The sequence below is a fragment of the Achroia grisella genome, unplaced genomic scaffold (genome assembly GCF_030625045.1).
Source record: "Achroia grisella isolate CSIRO2021 unplaced genomic scaffold, CSIRO_AGI_Agris_v1 utg660, whole genome shotgun sequence".
In the NCBI taxonomy this organism is placed as follows: domain Eukaryota; kingdom Metazoa; phylum Arthropoda; class Insecta; order Lepidoptera; family Pyralidae; genus Achroia; species Achroia grisella.
The window spans coordinates 2990739-3017386 of record NW_026712984.1 but is presented as its reverse complement, the minus strand read 5'-3'; the positions used below and the strand labels follow the sequence as shown (position 1 = coordinate 3017386).

Genomic DNA, 26648 nt, shown 5'->3' with positions numbered 1-26648 from the left:
AAAATGTCAATCAATGGTAATACGGGTGTCACATAACATCGTGGTACCTGTACTGCTGTTGTTACATCAATATTAGATATAATGATGTAACAACAGCAGTGGTAACCACCACTTACCATCAGGTGAGTCGCCATCTTTAACATTTCAATTATATTTAAAGAAACAACAAAAAATAAGTAAGTTAATTACTTTTTTGCGTTTCCCTAATATAAGGTTGCCTTGTAAAGATTCCTTTTAACAATAAGACCGCTTTATTGTAACTATACAAGTGTTCTTTAAAATATTGTTTATGCCTTTTCTTTGCTGTATGTTATACATAAATTACTATACATATTATTATATAACTAGTATTTACATAACCTAATTGTACAACTAAGAACTAAAATAAAAAGCTTAAAAAAAAAAAATAGAATATGATAACTAAAATATATTATTAAAAGTGGTCCCTTTAGGCTTTCCGAAGATACTGGCAGCGTTCCCTCTTTGAATAGCTAGACTAATTCTTTGTCCAAGGTAGCTGCCAGCTCTTCGGTCTTCTATATTCTATCTTCTATTTATTGTAACTTTTACGTTTGTAGTCTACCAGTAAAAGAAATTCAATTCAAATTCTTTTGAAATGAATAAATAAAATCATCGTCTGTATCTGAAATATATAATTTGTTTAGTATATTCAATTACATTCATATTTTAAAGTGGACATGATACTAAAAGCACAGATAATATATTATTACATACTAAAAGTAATTGAAAACGGTGACTTGGCCATTAATGATTATGTACCTCCGCCCAATAAATAATCTAAAAACGGCCGCTATGTAAAACTGTGTAACTGACAATTTCCTCCTACCTACGAAAATTAGCCGATCAGCTTAGGGAAGATCCCAATAAAGCCACGTCTACGTTTCGGTCCATAATGTAAACATGATGTTGTCCCATTCCAACATGCTGCCGACCACTGTGCGGGAGCAGGATGAAGCGAGGAGATGCAGTCTCTCAGCTAATGAAACGTGTCCACTGTCCAGCTGCGCTTGCGCATCCCACGCAAAAATTATCTTCAATATCTGTAATATTATTATTAAAGTAAAATAATTTATTCTAAATCATTGCGCTTGTGAAAAAACGTTTCTATAGCTTCGTGTTGCTAGGGTAATTTTTTGGTAATTTACATATTTTCTATTATCTGTTTACTAAATACTGAAAAAGCTGAGATAAGTATGTTCAAATTTATAATTTGTCTGTACAAGGTATAAAGTTTAAATTTCAATAACAGCAGCTCAGTTTACTTAACACCTTCAGATTTAAAAACGGGTAAACGAAGTTACATGTGAAATCACCTGTAACAATAAATATGTCCTTCTCTAATGTCATAAGAGTCGTTAATGTGTGAGCAAGACGGGTATATTTTATACGAACCTCAGTAAGCTATTGGCGCATACATTGGTTGACTTAACAGGTTTTCTCAGAAGTTAACAACATTTGGCTGGTAATTTATTTGTCATATTAAGTTTTATATATTCATGCAATTATTTATTCACCGCAGCTGAACGGTTTTTGCTGTTTATATTTTAAATATAGATTAATTATTCCGTAGTTTAGATTATAATAGGTCCAAACTAGTTTTCAATTGGCAACTTATCTTAAATTATATTGATATAAAATTGTAAAAGTACGTTATTGATTGGTGTTGGTACTACCATTTAGGGAATATAAAATGAACTCTGTTAAAAATCTTGACTTTATTTTTTACGGTTTTTGCTAATAATTCGTGTATGATGTGTCATATTATGAACTGCTATTATTCTACATATAAAATAAATATACAACTACATCTTATATATTTTAATATATTCTATAAAATTTTCATACTTATTTTATCCTTCTTATTCTCATAATTTATAGTAGAATAAAAATAAAAATAATAATTATAATATTAAATATCGACAAAAATGGGATATCAACTTAAATTATGACGATACTTCGTATTATATTTGATATGATATTGTGATCAACGTCCAGACTTAGTCTTAATAAATATATGAAATACTATATATTACTACTAAATACTATATATAATACTATATCATATTTAATTACACTTAAAATAAAATTATAAGTTTCAATGGCTAATATCATTTCAATGTTAAGATATGTGTAAATGACACAGCTTATTCCTCGTGTTTAATGTAAGTGCAACATGAAACAGTTGGAGAGCCCTGCGTTCAGGCCAGTCTGGAGTTGATTGCGCGTACGCCGCCAGTCGTCGTGTTAAACCGCGTGTGTATACTGTCTGCGCCCCAACTTTACACTACGAACTTTTATCGAATGTTTTTAATATTTCGAAGATTTATATGTTATTGTAAACTATATAAATCATTATAAAATATTCTGTAAACTTTGTACTGTTGTGCAGTGCTGTGCAATTAAAACTGGTGTTTATAATGTGCATATAAATCGTTTATGTGACAAGTTACCTAAGGTTAAAGTTTAGAGTACTCGCTCACCTACGGATGTACTTGGAAAAATAAATTGTGTTTAATTATACGGTTAAGTGATTAGTGTTTAAGAACGATCGTTGATTTGACATAAGTTTAATTTATATCCACTCTGTTAGGGGAAGGTGAGTATTTATTTTAATTATCATTAACACTAATTTAATAAAAAAAAAATTAAAATAATGAATTAAGTTGTTTATATATATAAATAAATCATAATTAAAGTTTTATTAGGTATATGTCCCATCAGATATACATATATATTCCGAGCTCAGAGAAAGATAAAAAACTAAAATTAAGTTATACTTTTCTGTCTTTCTCTGAGATTTAAAAATTATATGTAAGTAATTTAATGTTACATATTTTAGAAATATACTATATTTTATCTAAGATATACACGTTTTCGAAATTCTTAACATAATACAACACAATTATTATTATTACAACAACACAACAAATGCTTTTAATATTATAATAATTACTTAAAAATTATAATAGAGAATGATTAATATAAATATTGTTAAAAAATGGAAGAAAAAACATACAATTTGCATGTTGTAAAATAAAAGTTTTCATTCGTTGACCTGTTCACCCTTATTACAATATTACAACGGAAGAGCTCGGTGCCACGGTTCAATAAACTTAGAGAGAATTAGGTACCTACTAACATTTAGAATTGCCTTTAAACTAGGTAGGATACAACATTCAGTAGAATATTCAGGTTTATTTATTACTAGCTGTGCCCGCGCACTCACTCGTGTGAAATTTATAGCCTATATCTTATTCCGATGTATAAGCTTCATAAAAATCCATTGAGTAGCTTTTGCGTGACAAACATCCGTCCATACTCACAAACTGTCGCGTTTATAATATTATTAAGATTAAGATTAATATTTATACCTTATTAGGAGGTCATCATCATCGGCTTCTTCCTTATCCCATTTATTTGAGGTCGGAGGAATATATTTGTCTCCTCCATTCATCTCTGTTCGCAGTCATCTCTTTATACTCCCTTTCTTACTATATCATCTTTCAAACAGTTAATCCTTTTTCGGCCTTACGATTCACACATTCATATGTCCACATTCATATGTAACACCTTCCTATATATTATATTCATTAATTTATAACTAACATAAATAATTGCTTAATAATTGAAACACATTTTTTAAGCGTCAAAACTTTTTTTTGCATACTATTCTTCTAATAAGAATACTATTTTATATCTATTATAGTGATGAGCATATCCTGCACTCTCTACAGGTCCTATTTAGAAATTCGAAAATATTTTTCTGCACTCTACAATTATATAAAATCAACAATTTAGACATATAAAATGAAGTAATAAACAATTTAAGAATATAAAAAAACAAAAACAGACATGGCTGTATGGGCACAGTTTCTTTTGCCTTTTCTAAATAATAATCAGTTTTTTTTATTAAGTATTTTACGGCCCTGGAAATATCTACAAAAAAAAACAACAAATACTTATATAATTGAATCATATTAACTTCGAACAAATTAATATTTTTAAATATACAGAAATGGTGACGTATTAAGCATTAAGTTAAAGGCGCGTGATCATAATGTTAAAAATTTTGCACAGTGTAGGTAGTTGTAGTTTTCTCTTTTATGTAATATATTTTTCCATATAATAATAAAACCAACGTGAAACCAAAGCCGTTTGACGAATGTTTATATTATAAATAAACTTATTCAAATAACTTATTATATGCACTTATGAATAGTCAGTTTGTATTACTACATTGCGACATTTGGAATGCAGACTTAGCTTAGAAAATTAAACAACTATATTAATATCTTAAATTTCGTTACAATGAATAGATAATAAGTAAGTAGGTACTTATAAGCACAGTAACATCAGTCATAAGAGTAAAAATATTATTTGTCGATAATAATAGAAATAAATTGTTATCTCTATAACTATAGAATTTTAATTATTATAGTATTAAAAATATATATTACATGCAATTGTACTAGCGACCCTGGTTTCGTTAGTATTTCAATCAATTTACGCGTAATCTTAACGAATTATACACCTAAACGTTCTCCAGAAATGTGTCTATTGATGTATGAAGTAGCATGAAAATGCTTTCAGTAGTTTTTGAGGAATACACTAAACATACAGACAGAGACGGCGGGGGATTTTACTTTACTTTATCCGTTCTAATGTTATAAATGTGCATGTGTGTAGGTAGGTACCTTGTACTTATTAGTTAAGTAATTTAGTCACACCAACTAATCTTCAGTTTCTAGTATTAATAATGTTCATATTAATTACAAAGATCAGTAACTTTGAAACACCCTAATACTTATCACTACATAGTATAAAACAAAGTCGCTCTCGCTGTCTGTCCGTCTCTATGCTTAAATCTTTACAACTACGCAACGGATTTTGAAGCGGTTTTTTAATAGATAGAGTGATTCAAGAGGATGGTTTATATATATAATACATGTACACCCGTGGGAAGCCGGGGCGAGTAGTTATATATAAACCTATAAGTTTGGAAATCCATTTGTTAGTCTTTTATGACTAAAAGGTCATATATTTGATATGAGGACTGTATTAGGACAGCATAGTCTGTTGTTTATTAAAAAAAAACAGACGAAGTAACGAGTAATTATAATAATTGTATGTTAAAACGTCATGACTTCCATACTTCATGGTTTATATTTAGACAAAACCTTAATTATAATTATTAAAAAGAGTAATAAGGAAGTTTCATATTCAATCTCCTTGGTGTACCCAGTATACGTTGTCAAGGTAAGGGAGGAATGTAACATATTCATCAGATTCTCTTCCAACGAATAAATTACAAAAAACTGTTATTACTATCACACTAACGCTTGGAAACAATTATTTATTTAATAATAACAATCATCTCAGGACAATTGACAAAACGCCATCTAGACCCAAGTTAACCTAGCCAAACTTTTGTTATTGGTACTAGATGACTGATACAAATACACATTTTTTTCGTAAATACATATCTGCATATTATACATAGAAAAAACCCAGACCGATACAAACAATCATATTCATTAATACAAATGTTTGTGGGAGGAATCGAATCCGCGACCATCGGAAATCAGGCGGCGTGTTAAACCGCTAAATCACCGAGGCCGTCATTTATAACTATTTATTTATTTAATTAACATAAGTACAATTTATTCTTGAATGTACTATAACTTCCGAGCTGCAGCGCAGTTTGTTAATAAGATTATGTTCATTTATTACTTATGTATGTATACTTACATTAAAATTGTATTAAGTCCTTTTAATTTTCGTTCCACAATAATCTTCTTTAATGACCATTGCTAAAATATTATATGACGATGAATTATTAAAACTTATTTTATTAATTTGAGCGATTTACAACATATCCTCTACTTATATTTAAAGACTAGCTTTAACTATCCCTTTAGGGGTGGAATGTATCAAAATCCTTTCTTACGGGATGTCTACGTCATAGTAGCTTTATGCATGCAAAGTCTCAGCCCGGTCGGTTTAAAATTGACAAAGTTTCATATAAACTTTCATCCCCTATTTTATCCCTTTGGGGGTAGAATTAATCAAAATCCTTTCTTAGCGGATGCCTACGTCATAACATCTACCTACATGCCAAATTTCAGCCCGATCCGTCCAGTGGTTTGGGCTGTGCGTTGATAGATCACTACGTCAGTCATCTTTAAGTTATATATATTTAGATTATTTTAACACAGTTATAATCACTTGCAAGAAGTTCAGATATAGTGTTGACTTAATTTCAGTTAGTAATGTCATGGCATGTATAATTTTTTATTTTTTATTCTATACCTATATTATCATCTAGCTGTACTCGCGACTTCGTCCGCGTGGAATTACTTTATTTTTCTAAAATAAAAGTAGCCTAATTTACTCCATTTTACATCAGTTACCTGCCAAAAAAAGTCCCGTCAAAATCGGTCCAGCCATTTTAGAGATTAGCCGGAACAAACAGACAGACAGACAGACAAAACTTGTAAAAAATGTTATTTTGGTGTTTGTACCGTATTTATATTCATATCCATGTAGTAAAAAACGGTTATTTCAATATTACAGACAAACACTCCAATTTTATTTATATGTATAGATAGATGTAAGAAAGAAAGAAAGATGTAGGTAAGTATAGGTAGGTACTTATAGTAAATATCCTCAATCTGAAGAGTATAGTACCAAGTGTAATCTAACGACACGATTTTAATTGTGACGTAATAAATAATGTGACGTCACTGTGATTCCATTATGCTTTTGGTGCAGATAAAGTGGTTTTAAGGAAAACCACTATCACAGTGGGATGACCGCAAATCCGTATGCCTACTACGTAACTCGTGAAATCCCAGGAAAATTATGGGAGAAAAAACTAGAAGTCAATGCTTTATTATAATTCATTGACATAATAATAATAATTTATAATAAATACTTATTATTATAATAAATTTATTATTATTACTATATATACTTGCAACATGGTACAGTTTTGGATCTTATTATATAATAAAAGGTGGGGTGTTGCATACGTGCAACACCCCGTAAGGGTATCCTAATATTGATAATTATATTATAATTATTTTAATATTTCATTAAATAATTTTATATTAATATTTAAATTTCGTACATTAATTATCAGCACTTGTATTTCTCAATATATACTAGACCCTGAAAGGCCGGGATCACAGAGAGAGATCTAAAATACTATTGGTGTTGTAGATAATTCTGTTCTGTGATACCTAATTATTACATTACATTCAACTTTTACCATTTTGGTTAAGGACTTAGATGATGAAGTTACGAAATCCTGTAAGGCCTTATACCTAATTAAAATAGGTCACATTCAACTTTTACCATTTTGGTTAAGGACTTAGATGATGAAGTTACGAACTCTGGAGGACCTTGAAGATATCTAAACTTCGCTGGTGTTGTAGATACTCCTGGCCTGTGATACCTAATTAGAATATTACATTAACTTTTACCGATCGGTTGAAGAGTGAAATGATGTACAGCAATGAAATTACACTAAGTTTCATCACACGACATTTTGCTTCTCGGGAATGGCAACGCACGATTTGGTATTACGTGGTGACACGATGACACTCTATTTATGTATAGGGTAAAGGAGACAGTTGCTTTTTATAATCATGTGTGATTAGCTTCTTTCCATTTACATAAATATAATATTTATTGTTCTTTGTTCATAATACCCATAGATATATATATATGTAGGTATATGGATTATCTATTTAGAATTAATATGAAAAAAAATAGGATTTATGATGAATTCAATTAAGAGAATGAAATAAAAACAATTCTCTACAGCGAGGTTTAATTAATTTAAGAAAGGTTTAAGTTTTGTGTCTAATAGATAAGTTTTAAATATACCGGCTTGTCGTTTTTGTAGCGTTATTCTTATGTAAGTACATATATGCTAACTAATTAAAACTGCGTTGGTGTAAAGTTTTTCAGCCATTCCGTTTTTTTTATCAATTCCATTCATTACAAAGTTCAGCGTTTATAATATTATTAGGATTACCACTTACAGTGAGTCAGTCAGCTTATACGTCACTAGGAATCTAATAAAAATAAAAAATAGCCTCCAAAAATAAGAAAAACCATTATTTTGCTATAACGGTAAAATAATTTTAAATGAAACATTGATGCCTGAATGAAATTATGAAGCAGGAATGTTCTAGATCAACGAAGACGGCGAGTTATATTTGTTGTAGGTTTTATATGACTTAATATGTTTTATTAATACGTTGTATCTCATTTGAAATCCATAGGAGCTTATCCATGTTTGGTTCGTTAGGGCCACCATCGGGAAACGTAAATAAAGTTGATATATAGTTTTTAAAATTATTTACCTTTACTTCGTACAGATGTAGTGTATGTGACGAAGGGCTATCTGTAAGTGTTACAGGTAGATAATCCGAAAGAAATTTTTAAAGTGATAGTGAAGATCATATCAGAATCCATTGCGTGGTTTAGGAGTAAGCAGATAAAAATACAAACGAAACAACCAGACTCCTTTATACTGTTAGATAAAAGAATACGGCAAGTCAATTCAAATTTTTAGAGTTAACGTTTTACATTTTTAGGAAGCATGTATTTTTAAATATTTACTGGAGTTTAATGAACTTACTATATTTTTGTCTTTTGCTATAATATGTTAAATTTCCCGCGGTAGTATTTTTCAAGAATTAAGTAATACAGATATAGATTGAAGTACCTAATTATTGTTTCTTGATATAGAAGTTTTTGAAAATTTTTTTTTATTTTCCAGCGTTGGATGTAATGTAACATTAAAAAAATTATTCTAATTTACTTTCTATATATTTCTATGAATTTTTATAGGTTCTGGTGTCGATTATAATATATTATCTGCAAGCGGTGTTATAAAATTATTATTTGATATTCCTCTCTAATTTTGTCCAAAATCCCCCAAAATTCGGATTTTGAAAAAACATATACGCAGATTATGACCACTCTTTTTAAGTATTTAATCTACAACGGATTCACTTTTTCAATACGAGATACTCGAGTTGTTCAAAACGATGGTATTCTTGTTTTTTTAGGCGTATACGGATACCAAAAGCTGCTGATAACTCTCAATTATTTCCCTCCAAATTTCGTCGTTACAAAATGTCCCTAAATGCGTTAGTTTCACAATGTGGCGTCAGTTTGTGTTGTCTTTAATATAATGACTAGGTTAATACGTGAAGCATTTGTGAAAATTGTGTGAACGTTTCTACGTTCATATATATTTCATATGCTTGTAGTTTATATACATAGAGATATATTTTTTTTAAATTCAGCTTAAATATATTATTTCGACTACTGGGTGACCACTATTTCTTTCACTTAGTTTCTTGTATGAATCATATGTTACATTACTTGTTCGATCTCACAGTTGATCAATGACTGTTAATATTAATGAACTTTATATCATAACAGTAGCTACCATCTCCCCTCCCTTCTCTTCATTTACACACACACCGGGTATCCCACGACTCGGATGTTTTTTATATCAACTGCACGTTCAACCAAAACATGAAATGTTATAATAAGAACGATATCTACTTGTACTTGTACTTCAGCTTGGTAATTATTGTCAGGGATGTCAAAACTTAGGTTTGAAGAATTAACATTTTAGATCGAAATAGAAAAATCCTTTTTACTTTTTTATATGTATATCTAACGACGCTACCGCTAGCGTAGCGTCAGCGAATACGCTGATACGGGAATCAACTACCCGTGTATGATTTTTATTAAATCTGTAAATCTTTTTTGAGCTTACTGTAACAAACGAACAACAAATCCTTTATTTTAAATTATTAGTACCTTTAAATTGGTTGTGGATGATAATGGATTATAGGAATAAATGAAGTCAGAATAGAATAGTTGATTTCTATTCTATATAATTTAAAAACACCTTAACTGATAGTGGGAAATTCACCAAGAATTACAACTTGTAACTAAGAAATATAACTGTAATTTATCACAAAGATTTCTGAAAGAGCCCGCATGAAGGTCGACTTCAGACGATATTTTGCTATCATTGCTCACAATGAGCAACAAGTCTCCATTATCAATAATCCCCTTCCCCATAGGGCCTATAGATTAAACGGTATCTAGACCCAGAACCATAAAAATCACGTTATTATATGACGCCTGTGATACAACTCGTGCTTTTCCATTCCAGAGGAATAAGGTGTCATGCCTCTGTACCCTGTAGTTTCATTGTCTTATCTTGAACCACAAAACAGCTTACAAAGCAGAAATGGGTAAGACAGAGGTAGTCAGGCAAACGACTTTGAACAAAGTCTAGCTAGGCAATACTATTACTTCTAAATTAACCGTGCACTCATAACACGCTGTAAGTTCTAGATTGTCATCGACATTGCTTGACTTGCGTGGTGAGACAGCATGGTTATCGATAAATATCGGTTACAAGATTTAATCGATACAACTCGATGATGGCAGAAAGTAGGTTGACAGTGTCAAAAATGTCAAAACGTGTTTCGACTGACCAATTTGTGACTAATGAATTGCCAACTCAAAATTGCTGCGTAATTTCGAAATGGGCATGGAAAAGAGTTGCAAACATGTCTTTTTGATTATGACGGGTTCAATAGTCTGGCAGTATAGCACATCTCCTTACTCTCGATGGTCACGCGTTCGATTCCTCGCACGATGCAAACATTAGTATTCATGAGTATGATTGTTTATATCGGTCTGGGTTTAGATGGCGCTGTGTGAGTTGTCCTTTTCTTTATGGATGATAGATGTTAATAGATACAACCGCCTGCGCCAACGCTTTACACTGGCGGGGCACCAGTGGAGGGTGATAAATGAGCATTAGGTTAGGTCTGTCAGCGCTTTGTGACAACTTCACTAGGAGTTTATCACGTTGGTTTCCAGAACCACGTGGAGGTCAACCTGACAGGGTACATTGAGTTGTCCAGGCTTATTTATTTATCATCGTTTTTTTTTATAGTTGTAATTGGAATAGTAATAAATATTGTAGTGTTGCTGTTTAAGGGACCATAACTATTGATGTGCTAATTATTTATTTTATTAACTAACCATTTTGTTCTACATTAAGCCCCCTTTGCGGGTTTAGAGTGTCATCTGCACTCGCACACCCTATCGGTAAAGTTTTATAGGCCTGCTGCGACGAAGAACATCAAAATAGTTTGAAAAAAAAATTACCTAAGTCGGTCTCCTAACCTGAACACTCCTATAATAATTTCAATATATCGACTGTCAAATATAAAAAAATCTACATTTTACACACATTTACTTAGTGATAATATACTTTTCCAATGATCTATAGAATGCATAATCATAGTCATATTAGTAAGATATAATGACATACCTAAGTGTCCCTACAGGGACGCCGTCACGTGCATCAGTGACGTCACAAGTAGCTATAAAACAAATTTATTACAATACTTAATGAATTACAAGTACTAGGCGTTTTTCCTCTTGTCTTATAACTCCACAGATTATCTATTCTTAACATATAGTGAAAATATACATGGAACATATATGAAAAATCTATTATAGGTAATTCCAATGTAATATTGTAAAACTAACTAAACAATGCTTGTTAGAAATGTTGTTTGTTTGTCTTGCGTTTAGCACGTTAATCTCCGAAACGGCTCGTATATACACAACTCAATAGACTTTACAATTAGGTATACAATTAGTTAACAGTTAAATCATGTTACAATTAAATTTATTATTAAATCCCTATATTTAATTATTATAGATACGTATTATAAAAGTGAAAACTACACTAGTCGTTATATAATAATATATCTCATTTTTATTAACGGACGTAGTAAACTTCACTTAATATTTTATATTTATTTTATTGCAATAGGTTTACAAACAAACAAGTTATAAGCTATTGTTATTCCGAACACATCGCTGCATGGATACGAAATCGCAGGCTCAGCTAGTATATTAGGTATAGGCTACAGCACGGGTTACTCCCATAATCCTAATTTTATTAATATTACCTCTCTGGCTAGGCAGCTTGATATGTTATTTTCATCAAAGATGTCTCTTATAAGATATAATATTCCTAGCCAAATTTACAGACAAATATACCTGTTAAAAAAATGTTTTTCTGCGTACATAATATTTTTGTAGTCTATTCAACTATGACATAAACAAAAAAAACATAAATTTTTAAAAAAGGAATTAGTTGTGTTTCGTGTACCGTAGATGAGGCGCGGCGACGCGTCACCGTGCCGCCAACATTGACAGCTGTCAATCAGATTCAATATGGCCGCCGAGCCGGTTCGATCGAATAAACACGCATCGCTATCTGCGTCAAATCTGATGCAGTTGAGTTCAGTACCCGTTGTTAGATTAGAATGAAGATGTTTTTTGTATGAGTATTAAAAACATTACTTGGTTTGTCATAATAAATTTTTATTTTACCACAAACCTTATTATTTTTATTCATGGAGAATGTTTTTTTTTTCTTATGGGAGACAATGGAATGGATTTTTTTTCGAACTACTCTAATGCTGTTGGCCGCAACTGCCTTTACAGCTTCACCGGACGATAGGTGGCGGGTGCAGATGGCACTCCAAGCCCGGAAGGACTTCCATTGAACATGGTTGCATAAATGGTATTAGCTGGCTGGCACCAGTGGAAGATGATAGGATTGGCATCAATCAGTCAATCATCATCAAGTCAGGTTAATTATCTAATTATGGCGAATTAACCAGGAATTAACTATTTTTGTCTCTAGGATCGACATGTCGTGTATCATTGTTAGCATTAGGGTCATCCATTACTGACAGTTAACAATATCTAACCATTCCCTATGGTAATAGAGAATGGTTTAACATTGTTCATTCACTAATAGAGTCACAACGCGATTTGGCATCCAATTCGTCGAATATTATTAATTAAATATTGTGTTTAGTAGTTTTAAAATACTATATAGGTAAATGACATTATCAGTATGCAATATTTTACAAAAAGATAAATTTCATAACAAACAGAATTTTTGTTATGAAACTTAGTACGGAACTTGAAGACAGCATTAAAAAATTGCAATCGGATTCAGAGATCATCCTTTATTAATACAAAATGTTATATATATATATCAATTTTTTTTTTCTAATTAGCTTAATACCAACTTATGTACCTAACGGTTAGATACATATGCTGTTTAGATTTTAGTCGTTAGAAATGAGAAAACTGTAATTTGTTGAATTTTGCCTTGTGATTGTTATCGATGGTTTTAGGTGTACCTACACCATTGTCTGAAGCATATAATACTTAGATAGCAACGTATTTACACCAGCAATTCCATATATACGATATATATGAAAATAGCTTTTATAACTATTTTTCCTATATGTAATTACATGAAGAAACTGTATGTCAAACTATTTTTACAATGGACGGCTTTTATTTATAGGTACAGTTTCCGACAATCAGTATAAAACCACGACAGTAAAGGTTTCGCAGTGCACTCTTTTTTCCGTAAATTTGTCATTACCCATGTCTCGTAGATACCTATTTATTAAAATTATTCTTATTTCATCTTAGATTTATCGCCCTATTCGTAGAAATATCAAACGCATTTTCTATTCAATTCTATTCCACGCACCTTTGGAAACCAACGTAAAATATAGGCTAACTGACCTGACGATGAGCAAGGCTCATCCTCCTCCACTGGTGCCCCGCCAGCATAAATGGTTAGCACAGACAGCTGCACAATTCCATTATAACTAATAAAGAAATATAGATACTTTACCTATATAATACGATTATGTTATTTTTTTTTTCTTTTTACAGATATGCGCCAAACAGGACAACTAGTGATGTGACGTGCATAATGTGGCACTGCGTCATCGTGACGCGACACGAATGGACCACGTTAAACTAGTGTTGTTCGAGTTAAAATCGATTAATCATAAACTGATAAATCGATCGCTTGTCTTGTAACGTCACACGCACGAATGAACACCCTGATGCTGACGACTAACGGAGCAGTAGAAGACCAGACCTGTGTTGATAGCAATATGTCGTTTTCTCCGTACAAGTAAGTTACAAAAAGATAGAAAAATATAAATTAATTAGAGCCTCTTTTTCTTTGCTTTTTTTTTTAAATAAATAAAAACATTCGTTTTTATTAATTTAAAAAAAAGCAAAGGAAAAGAGGCTCTAATTAAGTTTTTAAATTTTTTGTATCATAAACAATATATTTACTAATGTTTACGTGTTATCATTACTAAATCTACATCAATGTTAATATTTTCTTTTACTATGAAATAACAAATGGGATATCCAGAAGATTTTCTACTTTTTTTTAAAGTTTTGTGTTTTCACAAACGTTAGACGCAAAATATCTATTAATGACAGTATAAGAGTTCCCCCTTATAGGCAGTAGCCTGCGTGGGTACTTCAGACTCGCCTGTTTCAGCTGTCAAGCAGCTGGCTTTGTAAGCTGTCATTCGGTTGTCGGATGCAGATTAATGAAATTATAGGATAAGAAGCATAATATTCTCAGGTACTCTAGACATCTTAGTTCTTGCCACTGCAACCTATGTGTATCACATGATAACATGATAGTCATAGTACTGACTATATATATATGGCTTAAAATTAGGTGGGTTTCCTTGACTTCCAATTACCAAAAAACGATAAGGCAAAAGTTAAAAAAAATATAAAGATTATTTCTGTGACAATAATATGGTAATAACTAGATGTACCAGCGATTTCACTCGCGTTAACTTTCAATATAAAATAAATGCCTGTGTGTTATTCTGATGCATAAGCTTCATCAAAATCCGTTCAGTAGTTTTTGCGTGAAAGAGTAACAAACATCCATCCTTACAAACTTTCGCGTTTATAATATTACATTAATATACTGACGTAATACTATAGTACGTAATTCTGATAATAAATTTGTGACATAGCGTTAATACATAAATAGCTGGGTTTATATTATTTTATATTATACGTAAATACATTTGAACGTAAACTTTTGTGGTCAACAGACGACAACGCTTGCCGTCATAACGGTCATGTCCTTATATTGCTAATCGTATGACGTATACCACTTATAGAATGCACGCTCTACAAGAAACTGAATAACAATAAAAAAATGTTTCAGGAAATCGCCGTTAAAATTAAAAAAATAAGTATATTTTCCCAAAAAAATTTTATTTCACTCACAATGTTTGAGGTTATTTTTATGTAATTGTATTGGTAAACAAGAATGTCCACCTGATGGTAAGTGGTAAACGTCACCTTTATAGTATAAAAGGCACTATGAACATCACGTTATCATGTGACTCGCGTGACACATGCATTGCCATCTGCCATTGCCAGACGACTATGATGTAATTCTTCTTATACTGTAATTACACTACGTAAAGTATAACCGAAATTATTACTACAAAAAAACTGATTTTTCAGATATTACGGCTAGGGCAATTTGATCACTGGAGAGGTAATGTAGTAATTAGTTTTAGGGTACAATGAGACTGGCATGTACTTTTAGTTTGTACAAAGGACCTGAATTTTAAAAGAAATAAAAAAATAACAGATTTAATATATACGTTAACTAATTAATTGTTCATTTTTTAAAGTTTTTCATTATATATGTGGCAACGTCTTCATTTCGTAGCGAGTATTAAAATTCGAATTGGTAACGAGCTATTTAAAATTAATGAAATTATCTCCATGTGACAGTGAACTACGTAAAAAGCCGTCATAACCATAAGTCATGGCGTAGTATAGTGAACGATGAAGCCATTTATCCAAAAAGTACACGAAAGTATCTTTGCTCAATCGCAAACAGAATTCAGATGACAAGATTATTTATACTCGGAAATCGGCACAAGTTCTCCTTAGCATCATTAACAACATTATTCGAATTATTTACATTTTTAAATAATAAATTGTCATTTACAACAAAAAACCTAAAGAAATTTAATTAAAATATGTCTAAAGGTAAATCTTGCTCAGATAATAATCTAAAGATATGTCTGCTTATCATTTTGTTCTTTGTAACGATTTTTGCGCGTTTCGTCTTTGTTAGAAGCAAATAACAGTCCCTTACTTTATTAATTTGATATATAAAGTAATTAAATACGAGTGGAGTGCCCCAATTTTATAAGTTTTGTACATATTTACATATTATGTCAATTTGGAATAAAGTTGTTTCAAACGGCCAAAGAATTTCTGAAATTGATGCAGTGGTTCCAGAGTCTACTGTCCTCATAACGAAATGCGATCTCACTTTCTTTTTATATTACTACATATATTGTAAATCTATTATGGATCTTTATTAGTAGTTTCATAATTATTATAGAAAATAGTTGAAGACTAATAGTTTATTTTTATCCGACTGCAATGGCTGTCGTCTATATACATGGACCTCGGACAACACGTTATCATGTGACACACGTGATACCACTTATGTGTTGCCACGTATGCGACTAAGATGTTATGCCTCCATAGGTATCCTATGATTACTGCTTTATCTCATCTTTCAACGGAAATAGCGCACAAACCAAGCCGTTTGGCGGCTGAAATAGGTAAGAGTGAGGTACCGACGCAGACGACTTCATTAATTTCATAATCTATAAAGTAAATACAGCAATTACCAAACGCAAAAAGCCGTTGACCAATGAATTCGTCAGGCGGTTACAGTCCTCAATCGGGCACCTTTCATTTAAAAAAAGAACCATACGCCATTTCATGTCAATTTTTGAATTATTCATCGTGCGAATGCGCGAGCGCATCGATTGATGCAAACAAAAAGCACTCGCTCGCTAATCTTCGCCCTCCTTCGACTTGCTTCGGTTTCCCTCGGGTCCCAATGCTGCCAACCGACGCATTTATTATTCAACTAGTTTTTGCAGTCACGCTGCGCAAAGACACAACAGGGAATGCATTTATGTGATAAATGATTTATTTTTTCCACATACCCCAAATCTTTTTCACTTAATATCGGCGTCAGTATGATAATTTTTTGTTAATAATGTAGACCTATTCATGGTAATTCAATCAATATTGAAATCTTAATGCTGTGTCATAATAATCCGTACATTCATAATAACGTTCCAAGAAGCTGATCGGAGACGTAGTATTGTACTTTTTATTACGTTGTGACAAGATTAACTACTGAGGCTGACTTCGTTTTTTCTGTCGCCATATTATTAATAGATAGTAGAAGATAATATGATGGTTATCATATCAGGCTCGCGGCACAATATTAAATTCTGTTTTAAGTGTGCAGTGCAAATTTTTACGCAATCTAGTCATAATTCATCAATTATTAATACGATACTAAAATCGCTGTCTTGCCGTCAGGCCAATTACAAGTTACATTGCGATGCTTTAAGTGCAGAAAAAATATAGTATTCGAATATCGGAGCGTTCATCCCCCGCGCCCGCACGTCCGCCGCACCTCGACGCCGCGTCTCGACTGTACGTGATTGGTTTATTAATTAGTCGAATCATCGTCGGGTTCCATTTTTAAAAATAGGCGGGATTCTTGCTCTGCGATTTTCTTTTTAATTTTGGCCAGCGCTGAATGTAATTAGACTTTCCAATATAAGTTTTTTGTAATAATCTCACGGCGTCGATAAAAGTACATTTAAGATAATTAATAAGGCCGCTTCACATTTCCAGGGGATAATTAACCATGTACTGGCTTGATTACTTTCTTAGAATAATCATAAGTGAGGATAAGTTGTACGTACCAATATTAGCGACATGACACTGCTTTTATTAAAAAAATGCACGTGAACTTGATGACTAATTTAAATGCATTTATAATTATTATTATTTAGTAGGTATGTATTTCCTATTATTTTATAATGTAAAATTAGAAAATAACTTAGTGATACCGTTCGTATTTGTTTTCATATCTTCCTTTTAGAGGCAAAAACGATTGTTACTGAAAGTCATAGATAATATTTCAATATTTAAAAAAGGAAATAAGGCAAAGGAAACAAACGATTAAAAATTTAGATTCGTAACGAATGCGACCGGGTAAGGTCAACAGAAAAATAGCACAAAAAGTCCGAGGTCCGTTTCCAAGTTATGTCTTGTGGATACCGTTAGAGGTTCTCGAACATGAGACGGGGTAAAAAACAACTGAAAACTATTCCAATTGCCAGTATCAGGAATCCGATTTGTTTCTTATAAATATTTTCGAGAGGTTATTTTGGTTGCGAGTTTATAATTTTCTCGGTCCAGGATATCTACTAACTTCAATATTATTTTGTTGTTGTATATATATAAATAAATAAATAGCGAGATCTATCGTAGTGACTCGCGACTTGGGCTGGTTTTTTAAGCTAAAATATACCCTGGACATAGACTATATTTTATCTTAAAAAAAGAAAGCAGCTAAGTCCTCTTGTAACAATCGTATGTTCACTTAACATTTTGGTAAGACCCGTGCAGCCTTTTAGTAGTGAAAAGACAACAAACATACAAAGGCAGACACAGTTTTGTATTCATAATATTAGTATGGATTCTGTGCAACTAAAGATCTTACTATGATAAGTCAATAGAGCATATAAATAGCACCTATGTATCATTTTAAAATAATAGGTACACACATGAAAATAAAAAAAGCTTAGACTTTTAATTAAAATAAACTTAAATAGGTAGCAAATAAAAAATGGAAACAACTATTATCAAAATTCTAATGTAATAAGGCAGGAAGGTAATATAAGTATTTTATATTAATTATGAATTCCTTCATTTTGTGGTAATGTACGTATAATTATAATAATAACAATTAAAAAACACATTTTGAAGTTCGAATTACAGTATTTAAACATGGAACATGCACTCGTAAAAACAGTCAAAGCATATTTAAACGCATAAAAATATTGAGTTTACTCGCAAATGATAGCTCGCGAGTAGTCACATATCTGCAGCAAGCAGAAAACATTTCTTCGAGTCGCCGAGCGCAGACAAGTCGGCTGGCCGCTACTAAGTAAGACGGGGACATAAATTCTTCAAAGGGCTAAACAAAAATAAAAAATCCGAAACCCCTTTAGGAGAGCTACCGAACTATAATTTATGGGAGTGGGCGCAGCGCGACGGCCATCGCTCGAAATAAAATTAAAAAAAATAAAAATTAAAAAAATAGCAGCCGAACGTTTCCGAACGGAGACGCAAAACGGTGAAATTGGAAATAATTTCGCGATAGCATCTCGCTCGCCGGTACCTTTCAATTTCTTTACGTTTGCAAATCTGTTTTTTGTTTTGTCGCAAAATGGAGTTATGGCCGGCTGGCGGTGGTCAGGGCACGATCCTGTATTAAACTAAATTGTATTAGTAACTGTGTCTTTTTTATTGTTTTCGCGAGCGCTTGCAACGCGCCGTTCTACTACTATACTTTGCCTTGTTACTTATACTGACAATATACAAGACAAGTGTAATACTTTGACAATAGTTCGAAGATAAAATTAAGCTTACGGTCTATCCGACGCTAAGTGATAACAATCTTACTAATATTAGAAACGTGAAAGTGAGTTTGTGAGTGTGGATGGATGTATGCATGTATGTTACTCCTTATTACAAAAACTACTGAACGGATTTTAATGAAACTTTACAGTAACTTATCCATCAGAATAACACCTCAGCTATAATGTAAAAAGATATTATGTACAAATAAAATAGGCGAAATATAACGTCGAGTGTGATGCAGACCAAGTTGTGCGGATCATTTAGTGCTCTTACACATGAATAGCACTACGGACATCACGTTATCATGTGACGCTCGTCCTACTGATGCGTCATTCCAGAGTACTACAATGTTTATTGTGGCGTCGTACTCTGTAATTTCAGTACCTTAACTCAGTACAAACACGTCATACAGCGACTGAATTAGGTCAGACAGAGATAGTTCCTATGTTAATGATTTTGTACAAAGTTTAATTCGGTAAATTTCATTTTAATAGAATTTCAAAACTTATCTTAAATTTCCTTAAAGATGTTACTCTGTAGAATTTTTATAAAGGTACGTTTGGTGGTTCTATATATATATATATATATGTCTTATCTAATCTCGCAGATTGATAGTTTGCCTGTGTAATCTGGAATTAATGGTTGAAATATGACAGTGAAATTGTAAGGTACTACAACATGACTTCTTAATCTACATGAATGGCAATACAAGAAAGGACACCACTGAATGATGCTATTCATCTATAGGTGACTGTTACGACTTTTGAAGATGAACTGTCAATTTGTTTGCCATTCTAATCACATGAAAAACAATCTTTATCGTTTGACAAAACACCGGCTAATAACTCGTTACTGACGGTACACGTAGGTACCGACTCAATAGAATGATAATTAGGTATTGATGGGTGTTTAAAAAATACCGTTACATGAAGGTACTGGTGACACATTTAGAAATTAAATATCAGATTTATTATTAAACAATTTTGCGTTGGATTATATTTACACACCATTTGTTCGTATCCTTCAGGCGGGAGCTCGCCTTCAGCCGCTCCATAAGGCCTTCAGCTGGTTTGGAGTGCCATCTGCAATCACCTCCTATTGTCCGGTGAAGTTGTAAATGCTAGCTGCGGCAGACAGCATTGCAGTAGTCTTAAACATTTGTTAATAAGTGTTACCCCTTACTGATGGATATTCTACTAACTGAAACTTCTGTCTCTCTCTTCCAAACTATAAATCCCAAATGATGGTGGGATGGGCTTCTCCTTCTTCACTGTCATTTTATCCTGTCCCTAGACATCGTCCTCAGAGACCTCGTACTCTAACGTGTCCCTTGCAACTATATCCACTCATCCTTAAATATTAAATTCCTAAATTGTGTCTATATTCGATATACAACATTTTACCCATTTTTAAGCACTGAGTGCACGGACGGGTATGTGATCCCTGATGCCAAGACCAGGGATGTCGGTTGATATACGAGTATCTTTGTATTACGAAATGTAAGTTAATTACGAGATTTTCGACGATCAGTACGAGGGCATTTTCATCCTCTTCATTAATGTTCATTCACTTTTATTTAATCTAGTAGAGAGTGGTCCTGGCTTCACACGAGTAGTCATTTCAGCAGCGTATGCCGTGAAAGACATTTGTTGCATTTTTTTACAAAGAGTTACTTTATTGAAGTTTTAGTTGGGATCTCTAATTTCTTCTAGTAATAAATATATGTAGCGTATGTTACTTAGAGACAATATGGCATTCTAATGGTGAAATATTTCTTTAAATAGATCCAATAGTTTTAAATATATTAATTATAAACATATAACATTATTTCTACTCTAATATTGACATTGTAATCGTGGCTGGTCACTAAATCCCACTTTCAAATCTGAACCACACTCAGGATAAGTATAATATGCATGTTACGAGACTGTCAAATATATATCATTATTTAGTTTTCAAAGTTGTACACTAATAACAGTGAGATAAAAAGTCTAGACAATGTACAGTTAGTCGGACATACGAGTCAATGATACCAGTATCACATACATTTTAGTTACTGACAGCGCTGAGCGGACCAGCGCGCGCGCACCGTCAGCCTAATCATAAGTAGACAAGCGCAAATTAGAAAGTTTGGCAGTGGGTAAGCCCAGGAATACGGCTTTAATAACTAAATGTATCTATGAAAATAATGGATGTGGTATGATTATGTTTCAATCCAATCTATGTATTTTCTCGCCAGATCCTTTAGAACAGAGTGTAATTAGCTTCTGTTCTTACACACAATTCTTGCTTCTTTCGCATTCAGCACTCGTCTTGCGCATGCACGCCAGTTGTATAGAGAGATCTCTATTTCTTAACAGCCAAAAACTGTATCGCCTAATGTAACTTTTATAAGTGAAAGAATTCAAAACTGCTTAAATATATTTCAAGTTTATCTATTAGAAGATATCAAATGACATAATAATAGACATGACATTGTAGTCCTCTGGAATGCCAACGCATGAGTGTCGTATGATAATCCTTCTCCGATCGATCCCCCATTCAATTCAAACGCCAATCGAAATTACGACGGAATGAGACGAGGTTAAAATGACCCCTAGCGATGCACTATGACTAAACTCGTACTCGTCAGGCAGGAGTTGGCCCTCTGCCGTTCTATAAGTCCTTTCGTGGGTTTGGAGTACCATTTACACTCGGCCCTTATTGTCTGGTGAAGCAGTAAAAGCCAGCAGCATAAGATTCGAAAAAAAACGCGTCATAACGTGATGTTCATGTTCAAGTATATAGCTTACCGCTTACTGTTTAATATTTTATAGTTTTTCTAGTAGCTCCTCCATAGCGCACCGATCCGTGGTTCACCAAGCCTGTGTCATATTCTATCACGATACATCAATAATGATTACTCAAAATAACCAGCTCTGCTCGCTGCTTACTGCTAGGGATGTGATATTCTGACATACAAAAAATCTATTATTTTTATACCGTATTAACGAAAAACAAACATTTTAAACGAACAATAATCAATTGTTATACGATACATTATTTATCTACAATCCAAATTTTTAAGCCAGTTGAACTGTGGATATATTTTTTAACGTAAACACTTGGATCTGATTTTTAGACCACGTGAATGAAAAAAATTTGATGAATGAATACGTCTGTGATTAAAACCAATTATTAATTCATCTATTTTTTTGCAGTATTTCTATTCATTAGATTTTTTAAACTCTTTATAGGTTTTTTTTCAGAATCGATTAAATTTTCACATCCCTAGTTACCGGTTTCCTGATCAAATGTATGAATGAACTGTTTTTTGCTTTAAGATCAATCGTGTGTTATAAAGAATGGGTGTGCTTGATTAATATTATGATGTGTTGCTATTTGCAAGCTAAGTGACTAATTTGAACATGTAAATTAGAGTTTTATGTGTTGTTCGATGATAATTATTTAAATAGCTATATGGTAGCTGGCAGTTAATTTTGTATTGCTACTAGCGGCTTATATGGTTACTTATAAGGTATCATTGCCCCACGATTATCTACCATATCCTAAACAAGGCAATCTTGTAGACATATTTGTACCGGATATTTCATGTTTGTCTTTGTTGTACCTTATTAATTATGGACTAGTGCTATGGATTTGTTGTTTATAACCCCGACTTGGACTTCAAAGATCGTGAGTTCGAATCAGACTATATAGTCTAGCTGTTTAGCACACCGCTTTACTTCCGTTGTTCGCAGGTTCGAATCGCATGGTGCAAACATTTTTATTCATGTGTATGATTGTTTGTATAGGTCTGGGTATTGTCTATGTATAATATGTATCAAAAAATAAAAATCTAAGTATTTGTATCAGTTGTCTAGTACCCATAATACAATATCTGCGTACCGTGGGACTAGATGACACTGTCACCGGCACTGCCCATTTGTCCAGGGTTATTTCTTTATTAAAAATATGTCAAATACATTTTCGACTGATGTTTGGTGATGGACACAGTTTGTCTTTTAAGTCATTCCAGAGTAGGCTCGTCATTCACGACTGCTATTCTAGATGGAGTAGTCCACTCATTATCTTTTCAACTGTAATTCGTCATGAAGCCAGATCATTGCTCAATCATTTCTTAGCCACAATAATATCTACAATACAAACATGATGAGTACACTGGTATAAATAAATACATACATCAGTACTTATAACGTTATCAGGCTGTTATCAGTCAAAGTAAAGAGTTGCATCGACCTTCCCATCAGTGAGATTAGTATTGCGAATTAAATTGTGCAAACCAACGTTCATTGCAATTGCATATTAATTAAGTTGGGGAGCCTTTAGTTAAGAAAGTTGAAATTACCTGATGAACAAAATTCCGCGGATTTATATCTACCTTTATGATCTAACGATAACTCAAATGTTTCTCATCCCTCTTATCCATCCATGTACTAAGTCTCTTTATCCACATTTAATTTTACATCCAAATCATCCTTATATTCTATCTATATCTTCCTGTATATCGTAATTAACAGTTTATTTACCAATGAATATTCTTATCAATTTTTGAGGAAATCGAAAATCTAAGTCTTTGGAAATCATTTTGGTTAATAATCATTTTGATTCCATTCTAAAACTTCAGGAGCTCTGGCAGCATATACCATCTAGGATCGCCTAGCTTATAACTTATGTCTTATTGTTTTATTTGTCAAAGTAGGCTTAATTTGACTCTCGTAGTTTATATATTGTCATATTTGCTGTATGGCAATATATTAATAACATTAACTTTTTATGGTTGTTACTTTTACATTAGATAAAATAATAAAAAAAGTTTTGTAACTTGATAAAATTGTAGGTATTTGAATACTTTTCTTATTTAAAAATCTCTTATAAATTTGTACTGGGATGGTAAAGTCGTCATACTTCGCATCGAAGACCAAAAGTCTCGTATCTGTACTAGAATTTTCGTACATATTGCACCCCGAGTACTATTAGCGCAAGTAGGATCACCGTTCGAACTTAGAAAAGTATGAGTACATAACTGCTTCGTTATTGAGCGGTATGATGGTAACAGTGAGACGCGCGTTCTCCGAAGTTGTTTGTTGTGGCAGTGGCTCCCCGTAGTGCTTGTTGTGTTGCCGTGTTGACGGTCAAGACGATCACAATGCATGTTTCTCTGCACCCGTTGTGTAAACTAACTCGAGAACATCCATTCTCTCGTCACTCTATAGTCTATACGCATATTTTAGTTTATTCACACTATGACTAAGATTAAGCTAATCTGAAAATCATAAATCAGAAAAAATATTACATATAATAATGTTAAAAGATTCTAATTTATTGCTAATATCTGAAACGGCTGGACTCATTTTGACGGAACATTCGCAAATAAGTAATGTTACAAGGAGTAACTTGGACTACTTTTATTTTAGAATTTTATTATATTAATAAAAAAAAGTTTAATTCCATGTGCACAAAGACGCGGGAAAGAAGGAACAAAAACATAATTATAATTTTATATATTTTATTGCGTGATACTGAATAGAAATAGATGTTTTTTTTATTTTTAGATATCTTTACACCTGGGTGTAAGTTTGACTTGTATTCTTTTAAGATTCGTAGTTGTTTCTTTTTGTGGTTTAAAATATATAATTTAATTTTATATAAAAACATATATTAACCTGAGAAACCTATATTATAGTAGGTAATAATAAATATTAACGCACTGCAGTCTTTACAAGGCTAACATAAACATGCACATATGCAAATATGTCTGCTAATGTAGAGAGTGCAATGTGCAGCGATAACGTATCTCTGATAAGAGATCTTGTGCTATCGTGGATGCAGTGGTGCGTCACTCGATCTGCGTTTAGATGCACATATTACTGTAATACTGCAAAAAAATACATACCAAATAAATTAAGAATTAAATAATAATAATGATATTAATAATACACCGTTATGACTATTATCCCACATGAAGTAGTCAGGGGCATTGTCGTCAATATTGTGGTGAACGTAATCCTATACATTTACAGTATCTTTATATTCAGTATTCACGTTCATTTTGTATGCAACACTATTAAAATAATACCATACTTGGCAGTATGGTATTATTTTTAATTCAAAATACATATACTCGGATCTAGCAGACATATGTGTTACGTTTACCATGACGTGGTTAGTTGACAATGATCCTGATTAACTAGGATTACAGCCGTGAAAGTATAATATGAAACATGAAAATATATGATATTAAAACTAGCTGTTTTTGAAGACCTTACTACAGTGCCATTTATGTCCCGTTCACTTAAGAATTTTCAAAAAATAGCTTAGTAAATATAGCTTGTCCACTAAGCTTACATTTTGTCGTGTCGTTCACCAAAGTTCAGGTAATAGGCTTCCTACTTTTGGCTGGGCAATTATTACAGTTAGGATAAACAATTTTATAACTATACCTTATAATTTTATATTTACAATATAAGATTTCATTATTGCAATGAAATTTTGTCATGAATGTCCTGACATAAGACTTACCAGTATGAGTCACAGTAACTACATGGATTTCTTCATTCTCGATCACGTTTTCCAAATATTGTTCGACATCAAATCAATTCAAATTGATCAAAGAATCGAGTGCTTGTGTGAGCAATTTTCAGACATCTCGCGTGCTCCTGCGAACGCTGACAGGCCGTTTTGTCAACAATACCTATTGTTTCTGGATGTTTGAAAATACGAATCACCCAGTCAAAATTTCCAAGGTACTAATTTGCTGCCTTAACACCTTATTTATAATGTGTAAGCTTCTTAATAATATGAAATAGAACAACGTGCCAAAACTTTACTGCAATAATAAAACCTTTAATTAAAAAAACAATATACAGCCTTTGTTTTGCGCTCTTTATAAGTTGAGTGTAGACTTACTATGACCCACGAACGTAATTAAAACTGTCCTATATCTGTTTCGGAACAGAGTAAAAATAATATTGAAAATCGGTACAGATTAGGTCACATTTGGAGAGTTTTATACTAATATAAATTATAGAACTCTACAGTCGAAAGAAAACCTTCACTTATATGAAATAACTGTTTAAAGTACAATATGGTACCTTCAGGTCTTTAGTATCAATGAAAATACTATTTATGATACCGTAATATTT

At 32.4% G+C, this 26648-nt stretch overlaps 1 protein-coding gene across 1 annotated transcript in view; it reads left to right on the top strand.

Annotated features, from left to right (window-relative positions):
* Positions 1-2269: 2269 nt before the first annotated feature.
* LOC131849620 (putative transcription factor SOX-15) overlaps positions 2270-26648 on the top strand; it is a 125904-nt gene continuing 101525 nt past the window's right edge. Inside the window, exons 1-2 of the mRNA XM_059199729.1 lie at positions 2270-2617; positions 13858-14104. Coding sequence (XP_059055712.1) covers positions 14022-14104 — 83 coding nt within the window. The 5' untranslated portion in view covers positions 2270-2617; positions 13858-14021. The remainder of the gene's footprint in view (positions 2618-13857; positions 14105-26648) is intronic.